At 43.2% G+C, this 18,990-nt stretch overlaps 1 protein-coding gene across 1 annotated transcript in view; it reads right to left on the reverse strand.

The window, feature by feature from the left end:
- The window catches only part of LOC128379912 (seizure 6-like protein), a 47,411-nt gene that overhangs the window by 9,780 nt on the left and 18,641 nt on the right, over window positions 1-18,990 (reverse strand). The window contains 5 exon segments of the mRNA XM_053339551.1: window positions 2,943-3,137; window positions 9,045-9,241; window positions 13,719-13,857; window positions 15,385-15,579; window positions 16,869-17,035. Of these exon segments, the coding sequence (XP_053195526.1) occupies window positions 2,943-3,137; window positions 9,045-9,241; window positions 13,719-13,857; window positions 15,385-15,579; window positions 16,869-17,035 (893 nt within the window).

Below are 18,990 nucleotides of genomic sequence, written 5' to 3' on the forward strand. Positions count from 1 at the left end.
CTCCCTTCCTTCATTCATCCTTCCTTCCTCCCTCCCTCCCTTCCTTCCTTCCTTTCTTCCTTCCTTCTTCCCTTCCTTCCTTCCTTCCTTTCTTCCTTCCTTCCTTTCTTCCTTCCTTTCTTCCTTCCTTCTTCCCTTCCTTCCTTCTTCCTTCCTTCCTTCCTTAATAATGAATAACTTTATCAGCTCAAACAGAGGAAAGTTCGTCATGGCAACGTCTTTTTTTTGGTTGTGAGGGGATTCAGTTTCGTCCTTTAAGGGAGGACAATAGGCCTTTATTAATCTGTTCCTTCCTTCCTCCCTTCCTCCTTTCCTTCCTTCCTTCCTCCCTCCCTCCCTCCCTTCTTCCCTTCCTTCCTTCCTTCCTTCTTTCCTCCCTCCCTCCCTCCCTTCCTTCCTTTCTTTCGTCCTTTAAGGGAGGACAATAGGCCTTTATTAATCTGTTCCTTCCTACCTTCCTTTCTTCTTCCCTCCCTCCCTTCTTTCCTTCCTTCCTTCTTCTTCCCTTCCTTCCTTCCTTCTTTCCTCCCTCCCTCCCTCCCTCCCTTCCTTCCTTTCTTTCATCCTTTAAGGGAGGACAATAGGCCTTTATTAATCTGTTCCTTCCTTCCTTCCTTCCTTTCTTCTTCCCTCCCTCCTTTCCTTCCTTCCTTCCTTCTTCCCTTCCTTCCTTCCTTCTTTCCTCCCTCCCTCCCTCCCTCCCTCCCTTCCTTCCTTCTGTCCTTTAAGGGAGGACAATAGGCCTTTATTAATCTGTTCCTTCCTTCCTTCCTTCCTTCCTTCCTTTCTTCTTCCCTCCCTCCCTTCCTTCCTTCCTTCCTTCTTCCCTTCCTTCCTCCCTCCCTCCCTTCCTCCCTTCCTTCCTTCCGTCCTTTAAGGGAGGACAATAGGCCTTTATTAATCTGTTTTTATCGAGAAGTCTTTGGCAGCTTGTGACTTGTGTTTCACTAAATTAAGTTTTGATATTTCATTTTTCAGGCGAGACTGAAAACCGTTTAGAGTTTTGAATGTGTGGTAACTTTTTAATTAAAATTATGCAAATTTGTGCTAACTTGCTTTCCAGAGATGTGACAACTGTCTTCACATCTCTGAAAAAGCTTGTTAGGAGTCCAAGCAACAACAGTTTTGGAACACATTGGTATTTTTTGTGAGGGTGGGGGAGGGGGGAGGGGGGAGGGGGGGGGGGGGGTTTATTCCAACCGAGAAGCATTTGAGTGGGTGTTTGAATGGAAGATGAGTTCCTCACGTCCTCCAAGAACATGACGTATTAGATCATGAGAAAGGCCTGATTCCTTCCTTCCTTCTTACCTACCTACCTACTCCTTTCCTCCCTTCCTCCCTTCCTTCTCCTTTCCTTCCTTCCTACCTACTCCTTTCTTTCCAACCTACCTACTCATTTCCTTCCTTTCTTCTGTCCTTCCTTCCTTCCTTACTCCTTTCCTCCCCCTCTCCTTACTCCTTCCTTCCTTCCTTCCTTACTCCTTCCCTCACCCTCTCCTTACTCCTTTCCTCCCTCTCTCCTTACTCCTTCCTTCCTTCCTTCCTTACTCCTTCCCTCACCCTCTTCTTACTCCTTTCCTCCCTCTCTCCTTACTCCTTCCTTCCTTCCTTCCTTCCTACTCCTTTCCTTCCTTCCTACCTACTCCCTTCCTTTCTTCCTTCCTTCCTACCTACTCCTTTCCTTCCTTCCTTCCTTCCTTCCTTCCTTCCTTCCTACCTACTCCTTTCCTTCCTTCCTTCCTTCCTTCCTTCCTTCCTTCCTACCTACCTACTCCTTTCCTTCCTTCCTTCTGTCCTTCCTTGACCTGAGGACAACAGGAGGGTTCCTTCCTTCCTACCTACCTACTCCCTTCATTCCTTCCTTCCTCCCTCCCTTCCTTCCTTCTTTCCTTTCTTCCTTCCTTCTTCCTGCCTCCCTCAACAACAGTTTTGGAACACATTGGTATTTTTTATGGGGGGGGGGGGGTTTCCAACCGAGAAGCATTTGAGTGGGTGTTTGAATGGAAGATGAGTTCCTCACGTCCTCCAAGAACATGACGTATTAGATCATTCAACTTGCTTAAAAACAGTAAATAGTCAATAAAACACCATATCAACTAGTTTGGCATGATCTTACATCCTTCCTTCCTTCCTTCCTTCCTTCCTACCTAACACCATATCAACTAGTTTGGCATGATCTTACTTCCTTCCTTCCTTCCTTCCTTCCTTCCTTCCTTCCTTCCTACCTAACACCATATCAACTAGTTTGGCATGATCTTACGTTATAACTTTTATATTAAATAAAGCTAATGGAATACTATTGTTCTAAATATTACATTTCATCTGGGTAACCATGGAGATCAGGACACATTTACAGTCATTATTAGTATAAGTCCACTTAAATACACTGTAGGTGATAACATATTTAATATTTATCATTGTACTGTGGTTACACCATTTGACATTTTCAGGAGCATTCAGTCTTACTTTTGGTAAAAAAAAAATGGTGCAAATGTCATTTAAATGATATAAAACCAACAATTTTTAACAAACCTGATGCTGCTTTTAAAACTATGTGTACTGAGTTTGACATACCACAGAAAAGTGTGTTGTTAACCACCCTGCCAAATTTGAATGATTAAAAAAAAAATCGCCAAATATATGAAATTAGGCTTCAAAGTTGTGTAAAAATCAGCCTCTTTCTCTGCTCCCAAACGCTGTGGGCGTGGCCACCGAGTCAGTTGAAGCCCCGCCCCCTACCAAGTGTCACCTGTCAATCAAAGTCACCACCTCTACCAGAAACATGGACACTACGTCTGAGAGCTTTCTGCTGCTAACTCAGCTAACTGGCTAACTGTAGACTGTAGTAGTAGTAGTGTTTTTTTTAATTGCTCATCTTGCAAGCGTGACCAGGGACACAAACACAGATGTGGGGCATGTGTGTAAATCAGAGAGTAACTGACTCTTTTCACAGAACGGCGGCTGGGAGCTCCAGGAGAGGTCTAACTGGCAGGTGAGGGTCTCTCGTCCCACCAGGTCGTAACCGGGGTCGCACTGGTAGGTGATCCGAGCCCCTCGCACCAGAGCTACATGGGACGTCGTCTTCCACCCGTTCTGGATCTCAGGAAGGTCTGGACACGAGTCATTTCGGGACACCTCTGAGAAGACAAAAAAAAAAAAACAGGTTGATGAACGGCTCCATTATGATGATGTCATCGCTCGCGGTCCAGGTTTGACGGTTTCCTCTCTCGAAGGTTAAGCAGCAAACAGGATGCCTCATACTGACATGACAGGAGTAGGAAGGAAGGAAGGAAGGAAGGAAAGGAGTAGGAAGAAAGGAAGAAAAGGAGAAGGAAGGAAGGAAGCAAGAAAGAAAGAAAGAAAGAAAGAAAAGGAGTAGGTAGGAAGGAAGGACAGAAGGAAGGAAGGAAGGACAGAAGGAAGGAAGGAAGGAAAGGAGTAGGTAGGAAGGAAGGAAGGAATGAAGGAAAGGAGTAGGTAGGAAGGAAGCAAGGAAGGAAGGAAGATAGGAAGGAAGGAAGGAAGGAAGGAAGGATGGAAGGAAGGAAGGAAGGAAAGGAGTAGATAGGAAGGAAGGAAGGACAGAAGGAAGGAAGGAAGGAAGGAAAGGAGTAGGTAGGAAGGAAGGACGGAGAGAGGGAGGAAAGGAGTAGGTAGGAAGGAAGGAAGGAAGGAAGGACAGACGGAAGGATGGAAGGAAGGAAGGAATGAAAGGAGTAGATAGGAAGGAAGGAAGGAAGGAAGGAAGGACAGAAGGAAGGAAGGAAGGAAGTAGGTAGGAGTAGGTAGGAAGGAAGGAAGGAAAGGAGTAGGAAGGAATGATAGATAGGATTGATAGAATGCAGTTACTTGAAGTTACTTCCACATTGGCTTCTTTTCAGAGGACAGGAACTCCCCGCCTGGTTTTACCAGATGAAGAAACAAACAGGATGAATGTTTTGTCATGTGTGAGCCGTTCTGTGTTTCTGACCTCACACAGCAGCATGAACCTGATTACACAGACAGAAGCAGCAGGAGGCTCAAACCAAGCGTCTCCTGATTGCTCCACAGATCTATTTAAATCAAGTATTCCTCTGATCACAGACACTTACGGGCATTTAATGTGCCCGGCTCAAACATCTCTTACCATCGTAATCTCTACAGGAGGTTTTTTTTTTTGAGTTCTCAGTTGAAGTCCAGAGTCAGGAGTCAGGAGAGCAGAACAACTGGAGTTATGTCAGTATTAAACAAAAACAAGGATACTCTTTTTTTGTTTGAACTTCCATAAAGGTCTACAGAAATATCACATTTAGTTTATGGTGAGCTGCTACTGTAGGCGAACAAGTCCACCAGGAAAATGACAAATTGGTGGTGGAAGTGTTGATAAGTGGATTTTGTTATTTTTCCTCCTCTTTCAAGTCTCTTTCTACGACGGAGTATTAGGGCCACATTGAGACAAAAAAAAAAAAAAATCACAAACTTCGAGAATAAAGTCGTAATATTGTAACCTGTTGTTTTAGAGCAGGGGTGTCAAACATGCGGCCCGTGGGCCAGAACTGGCCCGCTGAGGGGTGCAATCCGGCCCACTTTCCTTCCTGTGTTCTTTTCCTTCCTTCCATACTTCCTCCCTTTTTTCCTTCCTTCCTTCCATCTGTCCTTCCTACCTTCCTTCCTTCCTTCCTTCCTTCCATCTGTCCTTCCTACCTTCCTTTTTTCCTTTCTTCATTCGCTCCTTCCTTTCTTCCTTCCATCTGTCCTTACTCCCTTTCTTCCTTCTGTTCTTCCTCCCTCCTGTCCTTCCTTCCTTCCTTCCTTCCATCTATCCTTTCTTCGTTTGCTCCTTCCTTTCTTCCTTCCATCTGTCCTTACTCCCTTTCTTCCTTCTGTTCGTCCTTCCTTCCTTTCTTCCTTCTGTTCGTCCTTCCTTCCTTCCTTCCTTCAATCTGTCCTTTCTTTGTTCGCTCCTTCCTTCCTTCCATCTGTCTTTCCTACCTTTCTTCCCTCTTTCCTTTTGCCTCTCTTTCCTTCCTTCCCTTCTTATTTCCTTCCTTTCTTCCTTCTTTCCTTCCATCTTTTTAATGATCCGGCCCACATGAGATCAAATTGGTCTGTATGTGGCCCTTGAATGAAAATGAGTTTGACACCTCTGTTTTAGAGGGTTAGGGTTAGATGGTAAAATGAGGGCCGTGGAGGATTTTGTGGAGTTGTACTTTAGGTTCGGTTTCACAAACAAGGAGATACTTCATCTTTTGGCACATCAGCATCATATCATCATAAGTATTAGGACTTTCCTTCCTTCCTTCTTTCCTCCCTCCCTCCTACCTTCCTTCTTTTGTCCGTCCTTCCTTCCTTCCTTCCCTCCTACCCTCATTCCTTCCTTCTTTCCTCCTCTCCTTTCCTTCCTTCTTCCTCCCTTCCATCCTTCCTTCCTTCCTCCTGCCTTACTTCTTCCTCCCTTCCATCCTTCCTTCCTTCCTCCTTTTTTCTTCCTCCCTTCCTTCCTTCCTCCCGCCTTCCTTCATAAGGAAATCATTACAACTTTATTCTCATAAATCTACGACTTTATTCTCGAAGTTTTGTGATTTTTTTTTTCTCTCAACGAGCACTAATACTCTATTGAAGTATGTTTCCTCTATTGTAATTACAATTCAACATTTCTGGATTTTTATATCCTGATTACTGCTGTTGAATATATATTAAAGGGATATAATCAAGTTTTTACTTCTCAAATCTGTTTCGGATAAGAAATATTACATTAAAAAAAAAACAAAATTAACCTGATAAAAATATGTCTCAAAAATCACTTCACATCAGCGGAGACACAGAACACCACATTTAATGAAATCAGTTGAGTTTTAATGTTAAGAGCCTCACAGACGCTTTAAGACATTCATTCATTTAGAGGCACTCTTGTTGCTCTGTGTGTTGTAACGTCTCCAGTGTCTCATCGTCTGGAACAAAGACAAACACTTCCTGTATACACTCACCATCTCTTTCCTTCCTTCTTCCCTCTTTCTTTGCTCCCTCCTCCTTCCATCCTTATTTCCTTCATTCCTTCCTTCCTCCTTTCCTTCCTTCTTTCCTTCCTCCCTCCCTACTTACTCCTTTCCTGCCTTCCTTCTTCCCTCCCTCCTTACTCCTTTCTTTCCTATCTTCCTTCCTTCCTCCCTCCATCCTTCCATCCTTCCTCCTTTCCTTCCTTCCTTCCTCCTTTCCTCCCTCCATCCTTCCTCCTTTCCTCCCTCCCTCCCTCCTTACTCCTTTCTTTCCTTCTTTACTCCTTTCTTTCCTTCCTCCTTTCCTTCCTCCTTCCCTCCTTACTCCTTTCCTTCCTTCTTTCCTCCCTCCCTCCTTACTCCTTTCTTTCCTCCCTTCCATACTCCCTTCCTTCCTTCCTTTCCTTCCTCCCTTTCTTCTCTCCTAAATTCCCTCCTCTTTTCATCCTTACTCCTTTCTTTCTTTCCTTCCTTCCTTCCTTCCTTCCTTCTCTCCTTACTTCCTTCCTCTTATCCTCCTTACTCCTTTCCTTCCTTCCTCCTTATCCTTCCTTGACCTGAGGACAACAGGAGGATTAATAAAAATAAAAATGCGCTTTTTAATGATGGCAAAAAAACTATCAGTACAGCCTTGAAAGACATATAAATAAGTGTCCTCCTCCTACTGGGATGACTGTGTGTGTGTGTGTGTGTGTGTGTGTGTGTGTGTGTGTGTGTGTGTGTGTGTGTGTGTGTGTGTGTGTGTGTGTGTGTGTGTGTGTGTGTGTGTGTGTGCATGTGCATGAATAAGTAGTCTACATCTGATGATTGATTGGGCAGCTTACAGTATTGCATTACACTGTACAAAATAATAGGTCTACAGGGATTTGTAAGTTGAAGTTCCTGAATCAATTATTCATTCTCTATTGACTCAGATCTCCTCCTCCACATAGTCTGAATGTGTGTGGTGGGTAATTTATCTGCAGCACACACACACACACACACACACACACACACTCATGCCCACATACATACATAATCAAAGAGAGAGAGAGAGAGTAGCCTACGTGTTCACGGTGTGTCTACTTGATTTACTCCGTGGGGAAATGTGTGAGAGTTTGTGGAGTCGGGAGGGTGACAAGTAAATTGGACAGCGTGATTCTAAATTGGTGTCAGGTGTTTGGATCTGGGAAGCAGTGCAGATTACTGTGTGTAAAAAAAAAAAAAGAAGAAGAAGAAGAAGAAGAAGAAGGAGGAGGAGAAGGAGGGAGTGAGCTTATTTGGCTGCTTGTAGAAACTCTGTGTGTGTGTGTGTGTGTGTGTGTGTGTGTGTGTGTGTAGATGAGGGCCATTGTGCGATGGTGAAACAAATAGGATGTGATTGAATAAGGGCACGGGGAAATGAAAGGACAGACAAATAAAGATGAGACGAGACCAAAAAAAAAAAAAAAGAGAGAAGATGAAAAATGGAGTGGGCAGCAGCAGCTCCAGGAGAAAAAAAAAAAAAAGGCAAAGTAGAAATGAATGGTAAAGTAGATGAAGACACGGAGCTATTTAAAGGAACATTCAGGTGTTATTCTGTAGTTGTCTTATTGTCGACAAATTCACTGAATGTAATGTGTTAGTCTGCCCTGCAACAACTTCCTTCCCTCACTAGACTCAAATATATATAATTACATTTTTTAGAAAGCTTTGAAATGTCCTATAACAGTAGGGCACTGTAGTTTTTAGCCAGTGTTAGTCTATGTAGCAGCTTGATAATCATAGACTGTATAAAAGAAATGGACGTAACATCCGTGACGTCACCCATTGGTTTGTGGACTGCTGCTCGGAAGCCAATAGTTTCGAATCTAGGCAGCGCCATCTTGAAAATTTCAGGTGCATGCTGGGAAAAATAAAAACACGGATTCTACTTATATGGGCATGAGGCGGAGTCATGGGCGGAGCGGGGAGGTTGCTATGGTTGCGAGGGTTGGATCTCGAGGACATTGGTCAATCAACCTGTCAATCAGGAAGTAGCCACGCCCTAATGCATACCCTGCTTTATCGTCACATATAAAATCAGGGAGGGGCCAAAATGTCCCAAATGAACATCATACTGCATTGAAGAAGGCTTTAAACTAGCGATTGAGACCATAAACACATTTTGAAAACGTTTACTGAGGTTAGAAATCAAGTGAGAAGTTGGTGAATTCTCCATTGACTTGTATAGAGACGGTCGCCCCCTGGCGGCCTTTTGATAGAATGCAGCTCTCAGTTACTTCCACGTTGGCCTCATTTCAGAGGACCAGAACTCCCCACCTGCTGATAACGTAATAACCGGCAATAACGTAATCATTTTGTCCATTTTTAAAATGTAATAAGCCAAAACTTAATAACTTTTTGACAATAACGTAGTACAATGGAATAATTAAATTTGTAAAGGGATTTTGGTTGTTTTTTTTTTGCTTTTAACTTATTGCCAGTAATATAATAAGTTACGTTACTGTGATTATTACGTAATAGGTCAATACATTATTGGCTGGCTTTTACGATACTGGCCCGGTAAAAACAAAAACTATACATGGCCTCAATAATTACATTGCAGCCTATAATGCAGCATATGTTTAATCCCTATTAGTCAATAAAATAAATAATAGGGTCCAGGTTGAAAAACACCAGAGTGACCCTGAATGAAATCTGTTTGGTTATGAATGACATAGACTAATAAACTAAATCCTTCAATACTAACTAAACAGTCCTTCAAACTTGTTTTTTTATGACCTCCATTTATTCTACTGGCTGTAAAATATTAGAAACTGCTTTTTTCACCACCAGCAGCAGCAGCAGTAGAATTATCACCTTTCTGACGGTGTTGACAGAAACTGGAAAATGTATAAGCTTCATAAAAGTAGAAGCTGTATTGGATTGCATTAGATTGTATGAGTAGTGAATTACCTCAGGCTTTGGAAACACAGATAATACTTATTAGGATTTTTTTAACAGTATGAAAAACATATCACCAGATTTATACTTCATATTTTCACCAGCTAAAACAAGCACAGGTTGTTTAGATTGGTGAGAAATTGGTTTGAACTCTCCTTCGCTCACCCATATAGTTTATGATGAAGCCTTCTCCTTTGCCGAAGACAAGCCCGGCTGGATCGGAGTGGAAGGTGACAGTCAGGTCAGGGGTGGACGAGGAGAGCTTGAAGGGGCTGCTTCCTCCGACATACCGCCCCAGGATACGAGTCGTAACCTCATCACCGTCAGTAATGGTCAGCATGTCACTGTCGCTGATGTTCAATCTGAGGACAGAAAGAAAGGAAGAAAGGAAGAAAGGGGAAAAGACAAGGCAAGGTTTATTTGTCTAGCATTTAGAAAAGATTATAGGAACAGGAGCACGGTATAAAAATATAGATAGTTCAATAAAAGAGAAGTTAACCCCTCTTGTTGTCCCTCGAGTCAAGGAAGGAAAGGAGGGAGGAAGGAAGGATGGAAGGGAGGAAGGAGGAAAGGAGGGAGGAAGGATAGAAGGGAGGATTTTTGGGGGCTATTGTTTGTTTACACTTTCCATGCATACCTGTCTCCAGGCTTCAGTGGGTGTTTCTATACACCATACATTATGACCCTATGTTTTATTTGTTCACCCACATTACTGTAATCTGGTTGCAACCTGTGTTTTGAGGTTGTTTAGCTTCACTTGGAGCTTACCTGCTTGTCTGTTGTTCTTGTTACTACCTCTCTTTTTCTTGTTTTTTTTTTTTTTTTACATCATTTGAGTTTTTGTCAACTTTGCTCCATTAATGTGGACTCATGTCAGTTTGTTTTTTTTATTTTGAAAACTCATAAATAAATCATACAAAAAAAAAAGAAGAAGAGGATTCAGTTTAACACTGAGCCAGAAAGTCCTACCTAGATTTCCAGCCTGTTAAATAATATGTTCTAGATAAACAGAGGAGCCTTGGGGAACTCCACGTGTTATTTTTGTAACCTCAAAAGTGTAGTTACCAATTGACACAAAGTAGTCCCTGTCGTCCAATTAGTATTTAAACCAGTTTACCAAAGAGCCAGAAAGGAAGGAAGGTAGAAAGGAAGGGAGGAAGGAAGGAAGAAAGGAAGGAAGGAAGGAAGGTAGGAGGGAGAGAGGACATAAGGAAGGGGAAACATATGGAAGTGTAGTTACCAACTGACACAAAGTAGTCCCTGTCGTCCAATTAGTATTTAAACCAGTTTACCAAAGAGCCAGAAAGTCTTACCCAGATTTCCAGTCTGCCAGTCTTTTATATGGTTTGTTGTATTTCTTGTGCTTTTATCAAGGAAGGAAGTGAGGAAGAAGGAAGGAAAGGAAGGAAGGGAAGAATAAGGAAGAAAGGGAGGGAGGAAAGGAGGAAGGAAAGGAGGGAGAAAGGAAGGAAGGAAGGAAGGAAGGAAGGAAGGTAGAAGGGAGGGAGAGAAAAAGGAAAAGAAGGAAGGTAATGGAGACGAAAGAAAGAGAGAAGGGGGAGATGAAGGAAGGAATGAGGGAAGGAATGAGGGAGGGAGGAAGAAAGGAAGGAAGAAAGGGGGATGGAGGAAGGAAAGAAGGAAGGAAAGAAAGTAAGAAGGAGGAAGGAAGGAACAGTCAAAAAGGAGGGAGGGAGGGAGGAAGGAAGGAAGGAAGGAAGGAAGGAAGGAAGGAAGGAAGGAAGGAAGGAAGGAAGGAAGAAAGGAAAGGAAAGGAAAGGAAAGGAAAGGAAAGGAAAGGAAAGGAAAAAAGGAAGGAAGAAAGGTAGGAGGGAGGGAGAGAGAAAGGAAAAGAAGGAACGTAATGGTGAGGAAAGAAAGAGAGAAGGGAGGAGGGAGGAAATAAGGAAGGAATAAAGGAAGGAAGGAAGAAAGGAAGGAAGGATGGAAGGAATGAAAGAGGGAGAGAGGAAGGACCTCAAAAAACAGACAGGGCAACAAACAGACAGCGAGAGGAGTAAAGGCTGTAGTATCAGCTCAGGACGAGTTAGGATGACTCAGAGTGCAGCCGTCATGTCGACAGCCAAACAGTGTAGGAGACAAGATGACCTCGTAGGCTAAATGCTACATTCATCTACAGGCAAAGTGTTTAACCGTCTGTAAACACAGCTTTTTTTTTTATTGGCCTAGAGATGTTTGTTTTATCACTCCACAGAGGCTTCCTGCTCTCAAGATTTCTGAAAATTAAAATATCTTTAAATATGATATGTGATTTCCCCTCCAAAGCATATAATTGGATTAATGCTAGAAGGGAAGTTTAGCTGGTAATTATAATCATGCATTTAATTTATCCTGCACATCTCAATTAAAAACATATATCTTTCAGCCTCTTCTTAAAAAAAGAGATTAGGATTTGTGCTGCCCCTCAGATGGTTATGAAAGCTCTTCCACGAGTGTGCTGTAGCAGAGCAGAAGGGTCAATCCCCCGTGGTGTGGAGCTTAGTACTGGGGGGTCTGGAGGAGCAAGCTGTTGGCAGATCTGAAGGTACAGGTGGAGGTTTGTAGTATGAGCAGTTCCTCTTGGTTGGAAAGCACAGATGGATTTGTATGTGGGGTAGCAAGACTTTGTTTTCTACCCTGGAACATGGAACTAGTGCAACTAAAACAGAAATGGTGCTTATGGTTGTGTGTTTGTTCTTTCATCAGGATCGTGGCAGCGCTGTTCTGGATGTACTGGAGATCCCTCTGAAGAGCCAGCATGTCCATGTGGGCTGAGGGTTACATTTGGGCTGCAATATGGGTCCCACGTGGGTTTGTCCGCAGTTTCCATGGTGTCCCTACTTGTCTTTGCCCATATGGACTTCAAGTAGCCTGGGTAAACCCATGCTCTCTTTCCAGCGACATTCCATTTCACTCAGAAAGTTAGCATGGCCACCAAGACAAAATCTTCGCCTGAGATAGGGAACCAATCACGACCGTAGAGCGACTCTGTTTACATCCAACATGGCGGCCACGGAGCTGCAGCAACCGTTCCAAGCAGCAGTAGATTGTGTGCTAAATAAATTGGAAGGCAAGTTCACTTTGAAAATAGAACAAAAACTTGCGCTGAATGATTTGTCCTTCATAAAAAAGAAGTGTTGCTCCCTACAGGCTCTGATACGTCAGCGTCTATCGTTGATATGATTGGCTGTAAGTTTGTCCAGTAGCGTACAGAAGCATTTGATCGACATTCGTTGATCCCGCCTCAAATACGAGGAAATGAACGGCTCCTCACCAGACCCTACCTCAATTGTGGTAGGGTCTAGTGTTAGCCAGACTAGGTCCCACGTGGGTTTGTCCACAGTTTCCATGGTGTCCCTACTTGTGTTTGCCCATATGGGGTTCAAGTGGGGCCAAACTGGGTGAGTTACACATGTTGGGGCCCATGTTTCTGAAACAATATGGAGCCCATACAACTTGTCCTGTTTATACCCATGCCCGCTTAGCCCACTTACATCCCTTATTGGGCTCATACAGTCAGACCACATGGGCTTCACATGTGGGGCTCATCTTACTGAAACCATGTGGGACCCATAAAATTTGCCCAGCTCAAGCCCCCATGTCCACTCAGTACCCACATAACCTGCTTTTAACCCCATGTTGGGCCCACTTGGACATGCTGGCTGGGTTGTAGCAGTCCAGTCTTGAGGAGATAAAGGCATGGACAAGTTTCTCTGCATCTTAAGGCCCATTTAAGGGTGTGATGTGCCAATAAGTAGGGCTTCAGGTTTGCTGCTGGTTAACTGGAGGAAATGTTTGCTATCCCAGGCCTTTATACAGACAGGTGCTGAGGCCTGATATGGCTGCAAAACGCCCTGAGGCAGTTATGATATATAGCTGGGTATCATCAGCATAACAATGAAAACACCTCCGATGTCGGCTGATGTCAAACATATTTCATACCAGCCATTAACAACCTGACTTTGTGGGAAAATATGCATGTTATTGAATGTAAAACAGATATAGGTAGAAGCTGTAAAGAAATGACCCTAACCCTAACCCATGAGTTTGCTGCTTGTTTTTGTAGCTTCACCGATTCGAGCATTGCGTGTATGTGATTCTTTGATTTGACTTTACTTGTGCTTTGGGTGGTACTGTCATTATCTGTTGTGATGAGCTGATGAGCTGTTTTGCTTTTGACTGATAAACTGATGTTATATATGATAAGAAGCACACTGCCTCAATTAATCTTAATCAGGATTCTCTGTTATCTACAAACAAACTTATGCCATCAGAATAATTTAAAAGATAGATGCTACCATCAAATGAAAAACAAGTTCTACACTTTGTGGCTGTAGATTCAGTTTTCTGAGACATGAATCTGTAGTCTTCAGATATGCAAAAGATTATAGATTCAATCCAACAGCATCTCACACACACACACACACACACACACACACACATACAGTAGAAGTTACTGATTCGCTCTTGCACAGGCCGGTGATAGCATAGAATCAAGATGAGGGCAGAAATATCAACAACCTTGTAAAAACCCGAGTGGTAGTCTTATCAGCATGCTGCCTTATGCTGTTTAGTTTTGAGTTTAATGGTTCAGTATGAGCAGGAATACAGAAATATCAGCAGGCAACATCTAGCCTCACTGAAATTCCACACTCAAAGCTCCCTGCATACTGATAACATTCAGTTCTTGCTCGAGCCAAAGTTTGGATCGAAGCTGAAGTTTTAAAGTGTATGAGCCTCTGTGTGTGTGTGTGTGTGTGTGTGTGTGTGTGTGTGTGTGTGTGTGTGTGTGTGTGTGTGTGTGTGTGTGTGTGTGTGTTGTTGTTGTTTTTCTCTCACAGTTGTACGTCGAGCAGCACTCGTTTGTCCTCCCCGACATGAATCCTCCAGCTGCAGTCCTCCCCCTCCCCGTACCACTCGGGCCAGTTTGGAGACAGAATCACGCCTCCTGGACCAGTCAGGTCGCCTCCACACTGGGCTGCAGAGACACAGGAGGAGGACAGGTTGAAGAATAAGAAAAAAGAGACAGTAAAAGTTGGAATGGATATATTTTTTTGCTTTCTTGACAAGACTTTAAAGTCTGTGTAAAGAAAGAATAAATATGTGTTCTGAGTTTGACATACCACAGAAAAGTGTGTTGTTAACCACCCTGCCAAATTTGAATGATTAAAAAAAAATCACCAAATATATGAAATTAGGCTTCAAAGTTGTGTAAAAATCAGCCTCTTTCTCTGCTCCCAAACGCTGAAGCCCCGCCCCCTACCAAGTGTCACCTGTCAATCAAAGCCACCACCTCTACCAGAAACATCGTCTGAGAGCTTTCTGCTGCTAACTCAGCTGCTAGCTCGGCGGCTAACTCGGCTAACTAACTAACTGTAGACTGTAGTAGTAGTAGTGTGTGCTGAATGTATTTATATCTCTACAGCAGCAGGGGCGGGTTTATGCTAATCACTAAATCCTGAACACAGAAATGTTGAAACACAGTTTGTGAAGCCTAGCTCCACAATTCAAATCTAAATGGTTGAAATGCTTTTTACACCTTTTTTAGAAATACATTTATGACCTATTTAATGTGTTTAGAAGAAAGTAATATCCCAGATAGCAAAATTCTTTTGGCCCATATCTGGCCCACACCTGACATGTTCATCCGGCCCACATACAGCATGGAATGATGGCACTTGGGCGGTCCGCTCATGTTTGCCAAAAGTGGGCCATAACCAAGCCATCACAATGCCAGATGTCAACCAAAAACACACCAAATAAACCAGTTCGGCCAAGACTGGCCCAAATATGTTTCAACAAAGGTGGGCCAAGTATGTTTCCTTATATGTGGGCCTCTTTAGGCTCGCATCCGGATTAGTCATTGCCATACTTGCCATATTTCGGCCAAAGATGGGCCATATTCGTTTTGTGATATTTGGCCCAAATGTAGCATTTACTACATGGGCCAGTTTAGGTTCACGTCTGTTTTGTCCGGGCCAGAAGAATGCCTACAGTGCCGGATCATTGCCTCAAGTGGCCCACATTCGCATGCTATCTGGGATATAATACTTGAATTAGTAGTTAGTTAGTAGTTTAGAGGTGCTGGTAGATGGATTTGTTATATTTGGAAAGAACTAGACTAACTCTTACCCCTGTTTCTAATATTTATGTTAAGATAAGCTAATCAGCTGCTGGCTCTTCCCAAAATATTGAACTATTCCTTTAATGACACTGCAACTCTTAAAGCATTGAACAAACATGAGAAACTGGCATTGGGCTTCATGCAAGCTCCAATAAATGACTTCTTAAGAGGCAGACTGATAGTAGCGGCTGCCAAAGTGCCACCTGCTATCAGGGGTGTCTAATACTCATTCACATACACACTCACACAGCTGTGGCACAGTCTTCTGGAGCAATGTGGGGTTCAGTATTTTGGCACCAGCAATCATCTGATTAGTAGACGACCTGCTCTGCCACCTGAGCCACAGTCTATCATCTCTGCTTCCTGTCCTCATTTTTTTACCTTTGCATAGCGGCTCCGTGTCATTCCAGTACGGATCCCTCGCGCTGATGCACTCGATGACCGGCGGGCCTTGTTCTAGAGCGTGGCCCGGGTCGCAGGTGAACTGGACCACAGCTCCGACCCCATACAACGGGTCAGAGGTTGTGAAGTTTCCATTCTGGAGGTACGGCTCGTAGCAGTGACCACGCTCAAATGCTGTAGAGGGAAAGGAGACATGGGAGGGAGGGACAGAAAGGCTCAGGACATGTAATGGATGCTTTAACAATTGTTCAAGTCAACAGTTAGGAACTCAAATGAACATAAAGTGTGTTTTTCTTGCTTTAATAGTTCCTCCTGTTCATACTGACCATTAGAAGATCCCTTCATAATGCACTTATGATGGAAGTGATGGAGGACTAGATCCACAGTCCTCCTTCAGTGTAGTTTATCTTAAGCTAATATGAAGCTTCAGTCGTCGAAATTAGTCAAATCTTCATCTTCTATGTTTCGTCATTACAGTGTTTTTAGTACCACAAAATTAGGCTTCAAAGTTGTGTAAAAATCAGCCTCTTTCTCTGCTCCCAAACGTTGAAACCCCGCCACCTACCAAGTGTCACCTGTCAATCAAATTCACCACCTCTACCAGAAACAGGGACGCTAAGTCTGAGAGCTTTCTGCTGCGAACTCAGCGGCTAGCTCGGCGGCTAATTCAGCTAACTGGCTAACTGTAGACTGTAGTAGTAGTAGTAGTGTGACATACTGAAGTCTTTTTGTTACTATACTTCCACCACAGCTCAACAGGAAACACTAAGAGGGAATCTGATGTTAAAAAGACTGTAAATGTGTCAGATATCACTTGATATGACTAACTCACTCACTGAAGCTCAATAGAAGCTGATCATCTACTTTTAAATAACTGTGTGGAAACACTGTGGATTTTGTCCTCCATCACTTTTCACTGAAAGCACATTTGAAGGAGATCTTTTAATAGTCACTATGAACAGGAGGAATGCTTACACAGAGGAAAAACCTCTTTCACTGCTCTTCTGGACATTTAACTGTTGTTTTTAGACACTTTTTTTTGCACTCATCCTTTAACAATTTATAACAAAATGATTCTTCAACCGTAATCCATGATGCCAAAATGATTCATAGCATTTGCTTTGAAAACATGGAATCAAACATTGTCCATAAATCTTCTTTTCCATTTGCAATGATGATTCTTTTTCTCTTCACTGATGAGGATAAACGTGTTGGAAGCGTGTCCATCCCTCCACAGCCTGACACTGCCAAAAACTCTCAAAGCTCAGATTACATTGGACGACCGGCACAGTCGCTCACCATCCAGCCAACATCGACTTGGCAGCGCTCGGGGTAAACACAAACACGGAGCCTTGCAATCTTCTCAGGAATAGTGTTTGTGTTTGTTTACAAGATTATACAGTCATTCTAGAAAGACGTGTTATATTGTTGTGTTGCTATTAAGATCTACGGTGGATTTATACCTTCATAGCGGATGTTGAATCCCGTGTTGTGGTTGGGCTGATCGGTGATGAACTGGATCCTTACCGCCGGACCCTCGCTGATCACTCCTTCAAAGGGAATCTGTCCGCCGCGACCGGAGTCGAAGAGCACCACCGAGCCGGCGTCCAGGCCGCTCCACAACACCAGCCTGCAGGGATGGAAAGACTCAGTGGGTCAAAGTGTTAACCTTAGATTAGATTATTTTATTTTTCGAATGTGTGAAAGAAGAAAAAACTAAATATTAGAAAACAAAAGCACAATGTTCTCACTGAAAACGTGATGCAATGCTCTGCCAACCACATCGGAAAGGGAGTGGGAAGAAGTCAACACTTATTGAATCCCACCCTTACTTCTTAAATCAATGCTTGCTAGCTCCTAATTTAATTACTAATTCATAACATCATATATCATATGTAATGTCAATATATACATCTATATTTACTGTTAACAATATATAAATAATTGCTAGATTACATATACATACATACATATATTCATATATACCAGAGGTGTCAAATTCATTTTCATTCAAGGGCCACAAACAACACAATTTGATCTCATGTGGGCCGGATCATTAAAAAAAGAAGGACGGAAGGAAAAGAAGGAGGAGAAGAAAGAGAATACAGGAAGGGAGCAAGGATAGATGGAGGGAAGAGATGACAAGAAGGAAGGAAGGAAGGATGGAAGGAAGGATAGATGGAAGGAAAGAAGGAAGGGAAAGAAGACAGGAAGGAAGGAAGGAAGGAAGGAAAGAAGGAGGAGAAGAAAGAGAATACAGGAAAGAAAGCTGGGAGGAAGGAAGGAAGGAAGGAAGGAAGGAAGGATAGATGGAAGGAAAGAAGGAAGGGAAAGAAGACAGGAAGGAAGGAAGGAAGGAAAGAAGGAAGGAAAGAAGGAGGGAAGGAAGGAAGGAAGGAACAGAGTACAGGAAGGAAGGGAGGGAGGGAGGGATATGGAAGGAAAGAAGGATGGAAAAGAACACAGGAAGGAAAGAAGGAAGGAAAGCTGGAAGGAAGGAAGAAAGGGAGCAAGGATAGATGGAAGGAAGAGATGACAGGAAGGAAGGAAGGGAGGGAGCAAGGATAGATGGAAGGAAGAGATTACAGGAAGGAAGGAAGGGAAGACGGATGGAAGGAAAGAAGGAAGGAAAAGAACACAGAAAGGAAGGAAGGAAGGGAAGACAGATGGAAGGAAGGAAGGAAGGAAAGAAGGAAAGAAGGAAGGAAAAGAATTATGTTTGGACATTCCTTGAGCTTTAGATTCAGACTGTTCCATAATCTCGCCCCACAGACAGAAACACTAAACCTTCTCCTCGTCGTACTAACACAGTAACCTTCATGTGAGTTCTTCATAAAACCCTCCAGATCAAAAGCAAACTTGTTGACAGTTGTCGGAGGTTTTTGTAGCAAAGCGGGAAGACAAGACGTTTTCCTGGAGTTCCACTAAACTAAAGCCTTTCTGAGATATGTCAGAGTGCTCTGATGTCTCTGTACAGAACAAGGCAAAACTGTTTCTCTTGTTTTCAGCAAAAAAAAACTAACAAGAAGTTTGGAGTGAAGCTGATCCGACAAAGAAAAGATGAAATAAATACATTCAGTGGAACAATGACTCCTGAGTAATAAACCTGCATTAACTGTTTATTTGCCACTTCCTTCCTTCCTTCCTTACTTACTTGTGTCCTTCCTCCCTCCTTCTCTCTTTCTTTGAGGGCAACAGAATGTAGTGAAACATAACTGACATATAATCAGCTTTAAAGTTGATTCTTTCTTCCTTTCTTCCTTCCTTCCTTCCTTCCTCTCCTTCCTTCGTTGGTTCCTTCCTCCCTCCCTTCCCTCCTTCCTTTCTTTCCTCCCCCCTACCTTCCTCCCTTCCTCTTTTCCTTTCCCCCTCGTTCCCTCCTACATTCCTTCCTTCTTTCCTCTGTCTTTCTTTCCTTCCTTCTTCCCTTCCTCTTTTCCTTCCTTCCTCCCTCCTTTCCTTCTTTCTTCCCCCCTTCCATCCTTCCTTCCTTGCTTCTTTCCTCCCTCCTTCATACCGTCCATCTTTCCTTCCTCCTCCTTTCCATCAGTCCTTCCATCATTCCTTCCTTCCTTCTTCCTCCCT

This window comes from Scomber japonicus, chromosome 19 (genome assembly GCF_027409825.1).
Source record: "Scomber japonicus isolate fScoJap1 chromosome 19, fScoJap1.pri, whole genome shotgun sequence".
NCBI classification, from domain to species: Eukaryota; Metazoa; Chordata; class Actinopteri; order Scombriformes; family Scombridae; genus Scomber; species Scomber japonicus.